This window comes from Salvelinus namaycush, unplaced genomic scaffold, assembly GCF_016432855.1.
Source record: "Salvelinus namaycush isolate Seneca unplaced genomic scaffold, SaNama_1.0 Scaffold3160, whole genome shotgun sequence".
Taxonomy (NCBI): Eukaryota; Metazoa; Chordata; class Actinopteri; order Salmoniformes; family Salmonidae; genus Salvelinus; species Salvelinus namaycush.
Genome location: NW_024060076.1, coordinates 1 through 15,000, shown reverse-complemented (window position 1 = coordinate 15,000; position 15,000 = coordinate 1). Strand labels below are relative to the sequence as shown.

General features: G+C 43.6%; 1 protein-coding gene across 1 annotated transcript in view; it reads right to left on the bottom strand.

The window, feature by feature from the left end:
- LOC120039988 (albumin 2) overlaps nt 1–13,124 on the bottom strand; it is an 18,525-nt gene extending 5,401 nt beyond the window's left edge. The window contains exons 1-10 of the mRNA XM_038985308.1: nt 12,907–13,124; nt 7,894–8,026; nt 6,214–6,336; nt 5,980–6,068; nt 5,174–5,306; nt 4,887–4,984; nt 4,648–4,777; nt 1,783–2,003; nt 1,469–1,601; nt 1–73 (exon numbers count right to left, since the gene is read on the bottom strand). The exon at nt 1–73 is cut by the window's left edge and continues 31 nt beyond it. Coding sequence (XP_038841236.1) covers nt 1–73; nt 1,469–1,601; nt 1,783–2,003; nt 4,648–4,777; nt 4,887–4,984; nt 5,174–5,306; nt 5,980–6,068; nt 6,214–6,336; nt 7,894–8,026; nt 12,907–13,025 — 1,252 coding nt within the window. The 5' untranslated portion in view covers nt 13,026–13,124. The remainder of the gene's footprint in view (nt 74–1,468; nt 1,602–1,782; nt 2,004–4,647; nt 4,778–4,886; nt 4,985–5,173; nt 5,307–5,979; nt 6,069–6,213; nt 6,337–7,893; nt 8,027–12,906) is intronic.
- Between the last annotated feature and the right edge of the window lie 1,876 nt (nt 13,125–15,000).

The window sequence follows — 15,000 nt, the reverse complement described above, 5'->3', positions numbered from 1 at the left end:
CCTCAACAGCACACATCTTCTTGTAGTAGTCAATCTCATCAGTGATCTTCTGATCAACCTCACTGCCTGCCAGCTGGAGACAGAACCGTTCATACAGTTGGCATGATGCCACATGACGAGGCAGAGGCCATTATTACGGTCTAAAAATACTAGGAATTCCGTGTTTAGCCTGCTGAGTTAAAGCCAACAACCATCAACTATTAGCTCAGGGGAGCTAACGCAAGTATTCAGGTCAAGGCAATCATCACACTGTAACTAGCTAGGTTACACATCACAGACTGATATATAGTATAACTAGCTAGGTTACACATCACAGACTGATATATAGTGTAACTAGCTAGGTTACACATCATCACAGACTGATATATAGTGTAACTAGCTAGGTTACACATCACAGACTGATATATAGTGTAACTAGCTAGGTTACACATCATCACAGACTGATATATAGTGTAGCTAGCTAGGTTACACATCACAGACTGATATATAGTGTAACTAGCTAGGTTACACATCATCACAGACTGATATATAGTGTAACTAGCTAGGTTACACATCACAGACTGATATATAGTGTAACTAGCTAGGTTACACATCACAGACTGATATATAGTGTAACTAGCTAGGTTACACATCACAGACTGATATATAGTATAACTAGCTAGGTTACACATCATCACAGACTGATATATAGTGTAACTAGCTAGGTTACACATCATCACAGACTGATATATAGTGTAACTAGCTAGGTTACACATCATCACAGACTGATATATAGTGTAACTAGCTAGGTTACACATCATCACAGACTGATATATAGTGTAACTAGCTAGGTTACACATCACAGACTGATATATAGTGTAACTAGCTAGGTTACACATCACAGACTGATATATAGTATAACTAGCTAGGTTACACATCATCACAGACTGATATATAGTGTAACTAGCTAGGTTACACATCATCACAGACTGATATATAGTGTAACTAGCTAGGTTACACATCATCACAGACTGATATATAGTGTAACTAGCTAGGTTACACATCATCACAGACTGATATATAGTGTAACTAGCTAGGTTACACATCACAGACTGATATATAGTGTAACTAGCTAGGTTACACATCACAGACTGATATATAGTGTAGCTAGCTAGGTTACACATAATCACAGACTGATATATAGTGTAGCTAGCTAGGTTACACATCACAGACTGATATATAGTGTAACTAGCTAGGTTACACATCATCACAGACTGATATATAGTGTAACTAGCTAGGTTACACATCATCACAGACTGATATATAGTGTAACTAGCTAGGTTACACATCACAGACTGATATATAGTGTAGCTAGCTAGGTCTTCTGATAAGAGAAGATAAGATAAGACATGATCAACTTTGTTGTCCCCAAAGGGGAACTTGTCTTGGGTTGGGGTAGGTATGGAAATAACACATGGGTAATACATACAGAGGTTTTGACACAGTCTGCGTGGTCCTCCTTGTCGCAGCACTGGAGCAAGGCCTGCTCAGCCACCTTGGCAAACCTCAGAATCACCTGTTGAGACGACTCAGGGTGACGCACTGAGATCTCATAGACCAACCTGCCAATCAGGACAGACCATATACAGAGTGTCAGTAGTCAGACAGCCAATCAGGACAGACCGTACACAGTCGTTTAGCCAATAGCAACACCCCATACAAAGTCAGAATTGTGTGTGTATAGGCAGCTTTTCCAGATGTGTGTGTGTCTGCATGTACGTATGTATGTGCGTAAATACATACTTCCCCATGGCTACATCCGGGGTCTTGGTAAAGGTCTGGCAGACTGCTGCTATTTCAGCGTGAACGTCGTAGTGCTCAGACAGACCGTCTGGCTTAGCGTCTGGCTTCATGGCCTCAACACATGACCCCCTGTGGACTGCATCCTCCTTACAGCATGCAGACAGACCCGCCGCGCGAGACAACACACTCTCATCAGCACACACCTCATCCACCAGGGTCTTCTGTTTGGGGGGTACACACACACAGGCAGGAAGAGTCAGGGACACAAATACATGTATATGCAGACACACACACACACACACACACACACACACACACACACACACACACACACACACACACACACACACACACACACACACACACACACACACACACCCAATAGAAAGAGGCTGAGAGGTGAGAGGCTGAGAGAGTGAGAGGTGAGAGGTGAGAGAGTGAGAGGTGAGAGAGGGAGAGGCTGAGAGGTGAGAAGGTGAGAGAGTGAGAGGCTGAGAGGCGAGAGAGTGAGAGAGTGAGAGGCTGAGAGGCGAGAGAGTGAGAAGCTGAGAGAGTAAGAGGCTGAGAGAGTGAGATGTAAGAGGTGAGAGGCTGAGATGTGAGAGGTGAGAGAGTGAGAGGCTGAGAGGTGAGAGAGTGAGAGGTGAGAGAGTGAGAGGCTGAGAGAGTGAGAAGCTGAGAGAGTGAGAGGTAAGAGGTGAGAGGCTGAGAGAGTGAGAGGCTGAGAGAGTGAGAGGCTGAGAGGTGAGAGCGTGAGCGGTAAGAGGTGAGAGGCTGAGAGGTGAGAGAGTGAGAGTCTGAGAGGTGAGAGAGTGAGAGACTGAGAGGTGAGAGGCTGAGTGAGAGGCTGAGTGGCTGAGAGGTGAGAGAGTGAGAGGTGAGAGGCTGAGAGGTGAGAGGTGAGAGGCTGTGCTGTGAGAGAGTGAGAGGCTGATAGAGTGATAGGCTGTGAGGCTGATAGATTGAGAGCCTGATAGAGTGAGAGGCTGAGAGGTGAGAGGTGAGAGGCCGAGAAGTGAGAGGCTGAGAGGTGAGAGATGAGAGGTTGAGAGAAGAGAGGCTAAGAGGTGAGAGGTGTCATGACGTCGCCTGCTTGGGTATTGCAAACCCCATCCCCCTCTCCCTGCCCCTTCAACCCATGCTGTGGTCACAGAGAGACGTCGTAAATTCCTGAGAATCTCCTCATGGCCCAACAGTATTAGACAGAGGGTAAACTTTCAGGACAAAGGAATTTTCTCCCACCTCACAGAACTTGAGGTACGAACATATTTCATGTTCCTGCAAAAGTATAAAAGATCGGTGGAGAGTCCAGCTATTAACATGCCCATTGGCCACCACGTGGGAAACTCATGAGAGACTGTGGGACTACATTACCATACCGCTGTTTATATAATAACCTCAGATATGAGGTTTACATCTGTTTGTTGTATAAAATGAATGAGTGAGTATGATACTGTTTGTATAATTGTGTAATATGATTTTGGACTGTTTAATTAAGAAAAATACAAATCCCTTTTTGATTTGAACTAAACCCGAGGACCCGCCCCTGAGCCAGTTGGGTCAGACATCCAAGAACAGCCCCTTCCTGCTATCTGAATAAAAGTCGACTCTGAGAAATTACCATTAGACCATGTTTTCTCTCCATGGGGAGAACGAAGGTTAAGTAACATTGCTGAATCTTTAACCATACCACGTGGTTAAACTCTTATACGAATAACAACAAGTTTTGATATTGACTACTAGTCTGCAGCTAGGAATTCGGTATCATTGAACGCGAAGAAAGACAACCGCCGAAACATCCATTCTATAACGAATGTCACTCTGAACTATCCACAATAACCGAGACAGAAGGAACTCCAACAGAAACTAACTTCACTCCAACGATCAAGACGACACACACAGAGCGTAAATATATATATATTGATTGGAATTGTTCCCGAATGAGTGAGCGTTCATGTGTAAGGATTAGCATGTCAATTGTTATAATTATGGACTCTGTAGTGAATTCTTAGTCGAACGCAATTCTCCCTTTTTGTCTAACGAGCCGCCATGCCGGTTCAGCCACTAGGGCATATTTCTCCCATTTCTAGTAACCCTTTTTAAGTTTGTTTGTTTGTTTGTGCATTTCTGTGAATTAATTAGTTAGTAATAAATAAATGATTTAAGACAATTGATGTATGGATGACTCATAGTGAAGACTGGGTTCGTGCAGATAATCAACAATTTACGACGTTTGGAATGAGACTAACGTGAGGTAAAGTAAATAAATCATTAATTAGAAGACTATTGATCAGATATGAAAATATCTGAAAGGTTATATTGGGAAATTATAACTTTGTAATCTAATAACTTTCCCTGGTGCCCTCGAATTCATAGTTAATTAGTTACGTTATTACTCAAGTGATCGCGTAATCCCTAATTACAGGAATCTTTGATAAAAACTATAAGTCTTCAATTTAACGATAGCAAAGACACGACAGAGGCTAAGAAGTGAGATGCTGAGAAGTGATAGGCTAAGAGGTGAGAGGTTGAGAGGTGAGAGGCTGAGAGGCTAAGAAGTGAGATGCTGAGAAGTGAGAGGCTGAGAGGCTAAGAGGTGAGATGCTGAGAGGCTGAGAGGTGAGGGGTGAGAGGCTGAGAGGCTAAGAGATGAGAGGTGAAAGGGTAAGAGGCTGAGAGGTGAGAGAGTGAGAGGTTGAGAGGTGAGAGACTAAGAGGTGAGAGAGTGAGCGGTTGAGAGGTGAGAGACAGAGCATGAAAGTTTAAAAGGTAAACAGAGAGGAAATGAAAGAGTGTTAAAAGAGAGGAGGAACTAAAAGAGAAATCCACCAATAAAAAGAGAGGAATAGAGAGAAGACAGTTTACCCTCTCCTTCATGCATGTGACCATGTCTCCGCTGCAGCAGGGGGCAACAGTCGCTACGATCTTGTCTACCATGCCTCCCATCTCCTGGAAAGAGGCCTGAGGCATCTTCTGACTGTACTGGATCAGCTTCCTGTTAGAACAAACAGACACACACATCAACCAATGGGACTGGCCCAAGGGCGGGCTCTCCTGGCTCTCAGCCAATTAGAACCATAGAGTTTTAGATTGACGTGTCCTACTTGGCCTTGACAACGCGGTCTCCGTATTTCTTGTGGACGATGCACAGGGACTTGAGTTCAGCCACGCGTTTCGAGACGGCGTGTTGGAAAGTAGCTTTCTGGAAAAGAGAGAGAGAGAGAATGTTTACGTTGGCTATGTAAGTGCTTTATCTGTCCATGCCAATAAATATTATTGAAATTAATTGAGAGAGACTGCATACAAAATGGCACCCTATTCTCTCATAGGCTTCTAGTCAAAAGTAGTGTACTGTATAGAAAATAGGGTGCGATCTGAGACGCCTCCTGACCTTGGTGTCGAAGCAGGTCTGGGCCTCAGCCTCTCCACAACAGGTAGTCAGAACCCCTCCATAACCTTTGGCGATAGCCAGGATCACATGTGGGGGGAGCATCGGGTGGCTCTTGGAGAACTTGAAGATGAACCTGAAACACACGCGCGCGCACACACACGCACACACACACACACACACTCAGTAAATTCCAGAAAAACACTCCATATAGCTCAGCGGCCTAACACAGTATTTTAGCTGGTGTGGTCTCAAGTCGATGTCTCAAGTCGATGTCTCAAGTTGATGGTGTGGTCTCTAGTCGATGGTGTGGTCTCTAGTCGATGGTGTGGTCTCTAGTCGATGGTGTGGTTTTTAGTCGATGGTGTGGTTTTTAGTCGATGGTGTGGTCTCTAGTCGATGGTGTGGTCTCTAGTCGATGGTGTGGTCTCTAGTCGATGGTGTGGTTTTTAGTCGATGGTGTGGTCTCTAGTCGATGGTGTGGTCTCTAGTCGATGTCTCTAGTCGATGGTGTGGTCTCTAGTCGATGGTGTTGTCTCTAGTCGATGGTGTGGTCTCTAGTCGACGGTGTGGTCTCTAGTCGATGGTGGGGTCTCTAGTCGACAGTGTGGTCTCTAGTCGATGGTGGGGTCTCTAGTCGATGGTGTGGTCTCTAGTCGAAGGTGTGGTCTCTAGTCGCTGGTGTGGTCTCTAGTCGACGGTGTGGTCTCTAGTCGATGGTGTGGTTTTTAGTCGATGGTGTGGTCTCTAGTCGCTGGTGTGGTCTCTAGTCGATGGTGTGGTCTCTAGTCGACGGTGTGAAAACTTACCTCCCAACAAAAGCCTTGTGGTCCTTCTTGAAGTCTTCACATTGGTCTGCAGCGGGCAGCTCAGCTTTGATGGACAGGTCCCGAGGAATCTACAATCAATCAACCACTCAATCAATCAGTCAAATGTATCCATAAAGCCTTTTTTACTTCCAGTAGCCCGGTCTACACCCCAATGAGCAAGCAGAAGGAACCTAGTTAGGAACCTGGCTCAGAGGGAGGGGTGCTCCATTCTACCTTGGCCTTGTGGTCCACGAAGCAGTGTGTCCTCTCAGCGGCAGTCTTCTCACAGCACATCTTCAGATGGTTCTTCTCTACCAGGGTCTCAGAGGAACACACCGCGCTCTGGAACAGGTCCGCCTGAACGCGCAGGCGCACACACACACACACACACACACACACACACACACACACACACACACACACACACACACACACACACACACACACACACACACACACACACACACACACACACACACACACACACACACACAAATAGGAGTACAATGTTTAGCCAGCAAAGAGTGCTATTATATCAGAACAGTTTCAACTGAAACAGAACCTGACTGGAAAAATTAGTCACTAATGCCCAATTCCACCTCTCTGGCCCCTCTCTGGCCCCTACCTCTGGCCCCTACCCCTGTCCCCTACCCCTGACCCCTACCTCTGGCCCCTACCTCTGCCCCCTACCCCTGGCCCCTCTCTGGCCAGGCTGGCCAAATGTTAAATGTAAAGTTGTGTGATAAGGATGATGAGGTGTGATAAGGATGATGGAGTGTGATAAGGATGATGAGGTGTGATAAGGTTGATGAGGTGTGATAAGGATGATGAGGTGTGATAAGGATGATGAGGTGTGATAAGGATGATGCGTTGTGATAAGAATGATGAGGTGTGATAAGGATGATGAGGTGTGATAAGGATGATGAGGTGTGATAAGGATGATGAGGTGTGATAAGGATGATGAGGTGTGATCAGGATGATGAGGTGTGATCAGGTTGATGGGGTATGATAAGGATGATGAGGTGTGATAAGGATGATGAGGTGTGATGAGGATGATGAGGTGTGATAAGGATGATGAGGTGTGATAAGGATGATGCGGTGTGATAAGGATGATGAGGTGTGATCAGGATGATGAGGTGTGATAAGGATGATGGGGTGTGATAAGGATGATGAGGTGTGATAAGGATGATGAGGTGTGATAAGGATGATGAGGTGTGATAAGGATGATGAGGTGTGATAAGGATGATGGGGTGTGATAAGGATGATGAGGTGTGATAAGGATGATGAGGTGTGATAAGGATGATGAGGTGTGATGAGGATGATGAGGTGTGATAAGGATGATGAGGTGTGATGAGGATGATGGGGTGTGATAAGGATGATGAGGTGTGATAAGGATGATGAGGTGTGATAAGGATGATGGGGTATGATAAGGATGATGAGGTGTGATAAGGATGATGAGGTGTGATAAGGATGATGCGGTGTGATAAGGATGATGAGGTGTGATGAGGATGATGAGGTGTGATGAGGATGATGAGGTGTGATCAGGTTGATGCGGTGTGATAAGGATGATGAGGTGTGATAAGGATGATGAGGTGTGATGAGGATGATGAGGTGTGATAAGGATGATGAGGTGTGATAAGGATGATGAGGTGTGATAAGGTTGATGCGGTGTGATAAGGATGATGAGGTGTGATAAGGATGATGAGGTGTAATAAGGATGATGAGGTGTGATAAGGATGATGAGGTGTGATAAGGATGATGAGGTGTGATAAGGTTGATGAGGTGTGATAAGGATGATGAGGTGTGATAAGGATGATGAGGTGTGATAAGGATGATGAGGTGTGATGAGGATGATGAGGTGTGATAAGGATGATGAGGTGTGATAAGGTTGATGAAATGATAGGTGTCTCTCACCACATCTCTTTCGCAGTCCTCTGGAGGAGCGTCTGAGCAGCATTTGACGCCCATGGCTAAGGCCTCCGCGATGAGAGGCACCAAGTCACCTAACGTACTATCGGGAAGATTCTGAGACAGCCCTACAAGGATCCTACACACACACACACACACACACACACACACACACACACACACACACACACACACACACACACACACACACACACACACACACACACACACACACACACACACACACACACACAGAGTCACATAGAGTCAATCAATCAGTCAGTCAGATGATGCATTATACCAAAACATGAACACACAGTGCAGTTTACTGACTGAACTCATTGTTATTTGTGGTTAGAGTGTTAGACTAGTAACCGAAAGGTTGCTGGATCGAATGCCCGAGCTGGCAAGGGAAAATCTGTCGTTCTGCCCCTGAACAAGGCAGTTAACCCACTTTTCACTTTTCGATGGTATTCCAAAATGTTTATGAACTACTGAAAGATCCATTAATATCATGTTTTAATTACTTATAAATAAATGTCAAACTGTCGGACACACACAAAGAGGGACTGATTGCTCTCCTACTGAAGCAGGAGCCAGGGCGGCAATATAAAGACCTGACCATGATAGTAATGGATCAGTCCCTCTTGTGTGTAGATCAATTTAATACATGTTGAATTCAGAATGTAACACAACAAAATGTGGACTAAGTCAATGGGTATGAATACTTTCTGAAGGGTTGTATACATACAGTCGAAGTTGGAAGTTTACATACACTTAGGTTGGAGTCATTCTATCTTGTTTTTCAACCACTCCAGTAAAACGAGTCCTATATCGACATAACCTGAAAGGCCGCTCAGCAAGGAAGAAGCCACTGCTCAAAAACCGCCATAAAAAAGCAAGACTATGGTTTGCAACTGCACATGGGGACAAAGATTGTACTTTTTGGAGAAATGTTCTCAGGTCTGATGAAACAAAAATAGAACTGTTTGGCCATAATGACCATCGTTATGTTTGGAGGAAAAAGGGGGGGGGGGGGGGGGGGGGGGGGGGGCCTTGCAAGCCGAAGAACACCATCCCAACTGTGAAGCACGGGGTGGCAGCATCATGTTGTGCGGGTGCTTTGCTGCATGTTGTGGGACTGGTGCACTTCACAAAATAAATGGCATCATAAGGGAGGAAAATGATGGGGATATATTGAAGCAACATCTCAAGACATCAGTCAGGAAGTTAAAGCTTGGTCGTAAATGGGTCTTCCAAATGGACAATGACCCCAAGCATACTTCCAAAGTTGTGGCAAAATGGCTTAAGGACAACAAAGTCAAGGTATTGGAGTGGCCATCACAAAGCCCTGACCTCAATCATATAGAAAATGTGTGGGCAGAACTGAAAAAGCGTGTGCGAGCAAGGAGGCCTACAAACCTGACTCAGTTACACCAGCTCTGTCAGGAGGAATGGGCCAAAATTCACCCAACTTATTGTGAGAAGCTTGTGGAAGGCTACCTGAAACGTTTGACCCAAGTTAAACAATTTAAAGGCAATGCTACCAAATACTATTTGAGTGTATGTAAACTTCTTACCCACTGGGAATGTGATGAAAGAAATAAAAGCTGAAATAAATCATTCTCTCTACTGTTATTCTGACATCTTACATTCTTAAAATAAAGTGGTGATCCTAACTGACCTAAGACAGGGGATTTTTACAAGGATTAAATGTCAGGAATTGTGAAAAACTGAGTTTAAATGTACTTGGCTAAGGTGTATGTAAACTTCCGATTTCTTTTGATTTTCCCATGATGTCAAGCAAAGAGGCACTGAGTTTGAAGGTAGGCCTTTAAATACATCCACAGGTACACCTCCAATTGACTCAAATGATGTCAATAAGCCTATCAGAAGCTTCTAAAGCCATGACATAATTTTCTGTAATTTCCCAAGCTGTTCAAAGGCACAGTCAATTTAGTGTATGTAAACTTCTGACCCACTGGAATTGTGATACAGTGAGTTATAAGTGAAATAATCTGTCTGTAAACAATTGTTGGAAAAACGACTTCTGTCATGCACAAAGTAGATGTCCCAACCGACTTGCCAAAACTATAGTTTTTTAACAAGAAATGTGTGGAGTGGTTGAAAAAAGAGTTTTAATGACTCCAACCTAAGTGTATGTAAACTTCTGACTTCAATTGTATATACTGCACTACTGCAATATGCCTCATATCTACTACTGCAATATGAGGCATATCTACTACTGCAATATGAGGCATCCTACTACATCAATATGAGGTATTTCTACTACTGCAATATAAGGCATATCTACTACTGCAATATGAGGCATCCTACTACATCAATATGAGGTATTTCTACTACTGCAATATAAGGCATATCTACTACTGCAACATGAGGTATATCTACTACATCAATATGAGGTATTTCTACTACTGCAATATGCCTCATATCTACTACTGCAATATAAGGCATATCTACTACTGCAATATGAGGTAAATCTACTACATCAATATGAGGTATTTCTACTACTGCAATATGCCTCATATCTACTACTGCAATATAAGGCATATCTACTACTGCAATATAAGGCATATCTACTACTGCAATATGAGGCATATCTACTACTGCAACATGAGGCATATCTACTACTGCAATATGAGGCATATCTACTACTGCAATATGCCTCATATCTACTACTGCAATATGAGGCATATGTACTACTGCAATATAAGGCATATCTACTACTCAATATATGAGCATCCTACTACTGCAACATGAGGCATATCTACTACTGCAATGTGAGGCATATCTACTACTGCAATGTGAGGCATATCTACTACTGCAATATAAGGCATATCTACTACTGCAATATGAGGCATCCTACTACTGCAACATCAGGCATATCTACTACTGCAATGTGAGGCATATCTACTACTGCAACATGAGGCATATCTACTACTGCAATATGCCTCATATCTACTACTGCAATATGAGGCATCCTACTACTGCAACATCAGGCATATCTACTACTGCAATGTGAGGCATATCTACTACTGCAACATGAGGCATATCTACTACTGCAATATGCCTCATATCTACTACTGCAATATGAGGCATCCTACTACTGCAACATCAGGCATATCTACTACTGCAATGTGAGGCATATCTACTACTGCAACAGAGGGCATTCTACTACTGCAATATGCCTCATATCTACCTACTGGCATATGATGCATATCTACTCTGCAAATTGATGCATATCTACTACTGCAACAGGTATAATCTACTACTGCAATATTATCATCTACTACTGCAACATGAGGCATATCTACTACTGCAATGTGAGGCATATCTACTACTGCAATATGAGGCATATCTACTACTGAAATATAAGGCATATCTACTACTGCAATATGCCTCATATCTACTACTGCAATGTGAGGCATATCTACTACTGCAATATGAGGCATATCTACTACTGCAATATGCCTCATATCTACTACTGCAACATGAGGCATATCTACTACTGCAATATGCCTCATATCTACTACTGCAATATGCCTCATATCTACTACTGCAATATGAGGCATATGTACTACTGCAATATAAGGCATATCTACTACTGCAATATGAGGCATCCTACTACTGCAAAATGAGGCATATCTACTACTGCAATGTGAGGCATATCTACTACTGCAATATGAGGCATATCTACTACTGCAATATAAGGCATATCTACTACTGCAATATGAGGCATCTACCTACTAAGCAACATCAGGCATATCTACTACTGCAATGTGAGGCATATCTACTACTGCAACATGAGGCATATCTACTACTGCAATATGCCTCATATCTACTACTGCAATATGAGGCATCCTACTACATCAATATGAGGCATATCTACTACTGCAATATGCCTCATATCTACTACTGCAACATCAGGCATATCTACTACTGCAATATGAGGTATATCTACTACATCAATATGAGGCATATCTACTACTGCAATATGCCTCATATCTACTACTGCAATATGCCTCATTTCTACTACTGCAATATAAGCCATATCTACTACTGCAATATGAGGCATGTCTACTACTGCAATATGCCTCATATCTACTACTGCAGTATGCCTCATATCTAACTAAAAGGAAAAAACTCTTTTGACCTAGATGGACACGTTAGGTAGGCGAAACTGCAAATATGCCTCATATCTACTACTGCAATATGAGGCATATCTACTACTGCAACATGAGGCATATCTACTACTGCAATATGCCTCATATCTACTACTGCAATATGCCTCATATCTACTACTGCAATATGCCTCATATCTACTACTGCAACATGAGGCATATCTACTACTGCAATATGAGGCATATCTACTACTGCAATATGAGGCATATCTACTACTGAAATATGCCTCATATCTACTACTGCAATATGCCTCATATCTACTACTGCAATATGCCTCATATCTACTACTGCAATATGCCTCATATCTACTACTGCAATATGCCTCATATCTACTACTGCAATATGCCTCATATCTACTACTGCAATATGCCTAATATCTACTACTGCAATATGCCTCATATCTACTACTGCAATATAAGGCATGGCTACTACTGCAATATAAGGCATGGCTACTACTGCAACATGAGGCATATCTACTACTGCAATATAAGGCATATCTACTACTGCACTATAAGGCATATCTACTACTGCAATGTGAGGCATCCTACTACTGCAATATGAGGCATATCTACTACTGCAGTATGAGGCATATCTACTACTGCAACATGAGGCATATCTACTACTGCAATATAAGGCATGGCTACTACTGCAACATAAGGCATATCTACTACTGCAGTATGAGGCATATCTACTACTGCAACATCAGGCATATCTACTACTGCAACATGAGGCATATCTACTACTGCAACATAAGGCATATCTACTACTGCAATATGAGGCATATCTACTACTGCAGTGTGAGGCTGCACTACTCACAAAGATTTGAATCCATCTTCCTTGGCCTCAGTGAAGATGGTACAGATCTGGTTCTGAGCCTGAGACCGGGCTGACACACTCAACAGCACCAACAGGCTGCAGACAGACAACCACTGCATGATGAAAGGACAGGCGCAAGGACGGAGGGATGGATGGAGCGAAGGAGGGATGGACGGAGGACGGGATCTAGTGATTGAGTCAAGGAATGGAGAAATGCAGGGCTCCTTTATACTATTGTGGAATCTGTCAATCATTAGCTGACCTCTCTCTCTCTCTCTCTCTCTCTCTCTCTCTCTCTCTCTCTCTCTCTCTCTCTCGTTCTCTGTCATTCCTCTTCTCTCTCCCCTCGTCTGTCTCTCTCTCTCTCGCTCTCTTCTCTCCGCCTCTCTCTCTCTCTCTCTCTCTCTCTCTCTCTCTCTCTCTCTCTCTCTCTCTCTCTCTCTCTCTCTCTGCCTCTCTCTCTATTCTCTCTTTCATTTGGACCCTGGGACTTTGTTTCACAACTGGTCTTTGCACACAGTGATCTGTCAGTAAATCAACACTGCTGTTCAGATTCCCTTTTCTATGGAAGAAAAGCCAGTCACCCAGGTGAATGTACAGAATGTGTGTGGCGTGATTTGGAGGGTGAACGGCCAGGAACACAAAGGTCTGAAAGACAAAGTCCACTGTCCGATGTGCCTCCAAACTGTCCCCAAGCTAACCTGCACCATCTGACCAGATAATATGTCTCCAAACTGTCCCCATGCTAACCCACCATCTAACCAGATAATATGTCTCCAACCTGTCCCCATGCTAACCCACCATCTAACCAGATAATATGTCTCCAAACTGTCCCCATGCTAACCCACCATCTGACCAGGTAATATGTCTCCAAACTGTCCCCATGCTAACCCACCTTCTAACCAGATAATACGTCTCAAACTGTCCCTATGCTAACCCACCATCTAACCATATAATATGTCTCCAAACTGTCCCCATGCTAACCCACCATAACACCATATAATGTCTCCAAACTGTCCCCATGATAACCCACCTTCTAACCAGATAATATGTCTCCAAATTGTCCCCATGCTAACCCACCATCTAACCAGGTAATATGTCTCCAACCTGTCCCCATGCTAACCCACCATCTGACCAGGTAATATGTCTCCAAACTGTCCCCATGCTAACCCACCATCTAACCAGATAATATGTCTCCAAACTGTCCCCATGCAAACCCACCATCTAACCATATAGTATGTCTCCAAACTGTCCCCATGCTAACCCACCATCTAACCATATAATATGTCTCCAAACTGTCCCCATGCTAACCCACCATCTAACCATATAATATGTTTCCAAATTGTCCCCATGCTAACCCACCATCTTATGAGATAATATGTCTCCAAATTGTCCCCATGCTAACCCACCATCTTATGAGAGAGTATGTCTCCAAACTGTCCCCATGCTAACCCACCATCTGATGAGAGAGTATGTCTGCAAACTGTCCAAATGCTAACCCACCAAAATACCAGATAATGTCTCCAAACTGTCCCCATGCTAACCCACCATCTGACGAGATAGTATGTCTCCAAACTGTCCCCATGCTAACCCACCATCTGACGAGATAGTATGTCTCCAAACTGTCCCCATGCTAACCCACCATCTAACCAGGTAATATGTCTCCAAACTGTCCCCATGCTAACCCACCATCTGACGAGATAGTATGTCTCCAAACTGTCACCATACTAACCCACCATCTAACCAGGTAATATGCCTCCAAATTGTCCCCATGCTAACCCACCATCTAACCAGGTAATATGTCTCCAAATTGTCCCCTTGCTAACCCACCATCTTATGAGATAATATGTCTCCAAACTGTCCCCATGCTAACTCACCAGCTAACCAGTACGAATATGTCTCCAAATTGTCCCCATTTTAACCCACCATCTAACCAGATAATGTCTCCAAACTGTCTCCATGCTAACTCACCAGCTAACCAGATAATATGTCTCCAAACTGTCCCCATGCTAACTCACCATCTAACCATATAATGTCTCCAAACTCTCCCCATGCTAACTCACCATCTAACCAGATAATATGTCTCCAACTCTC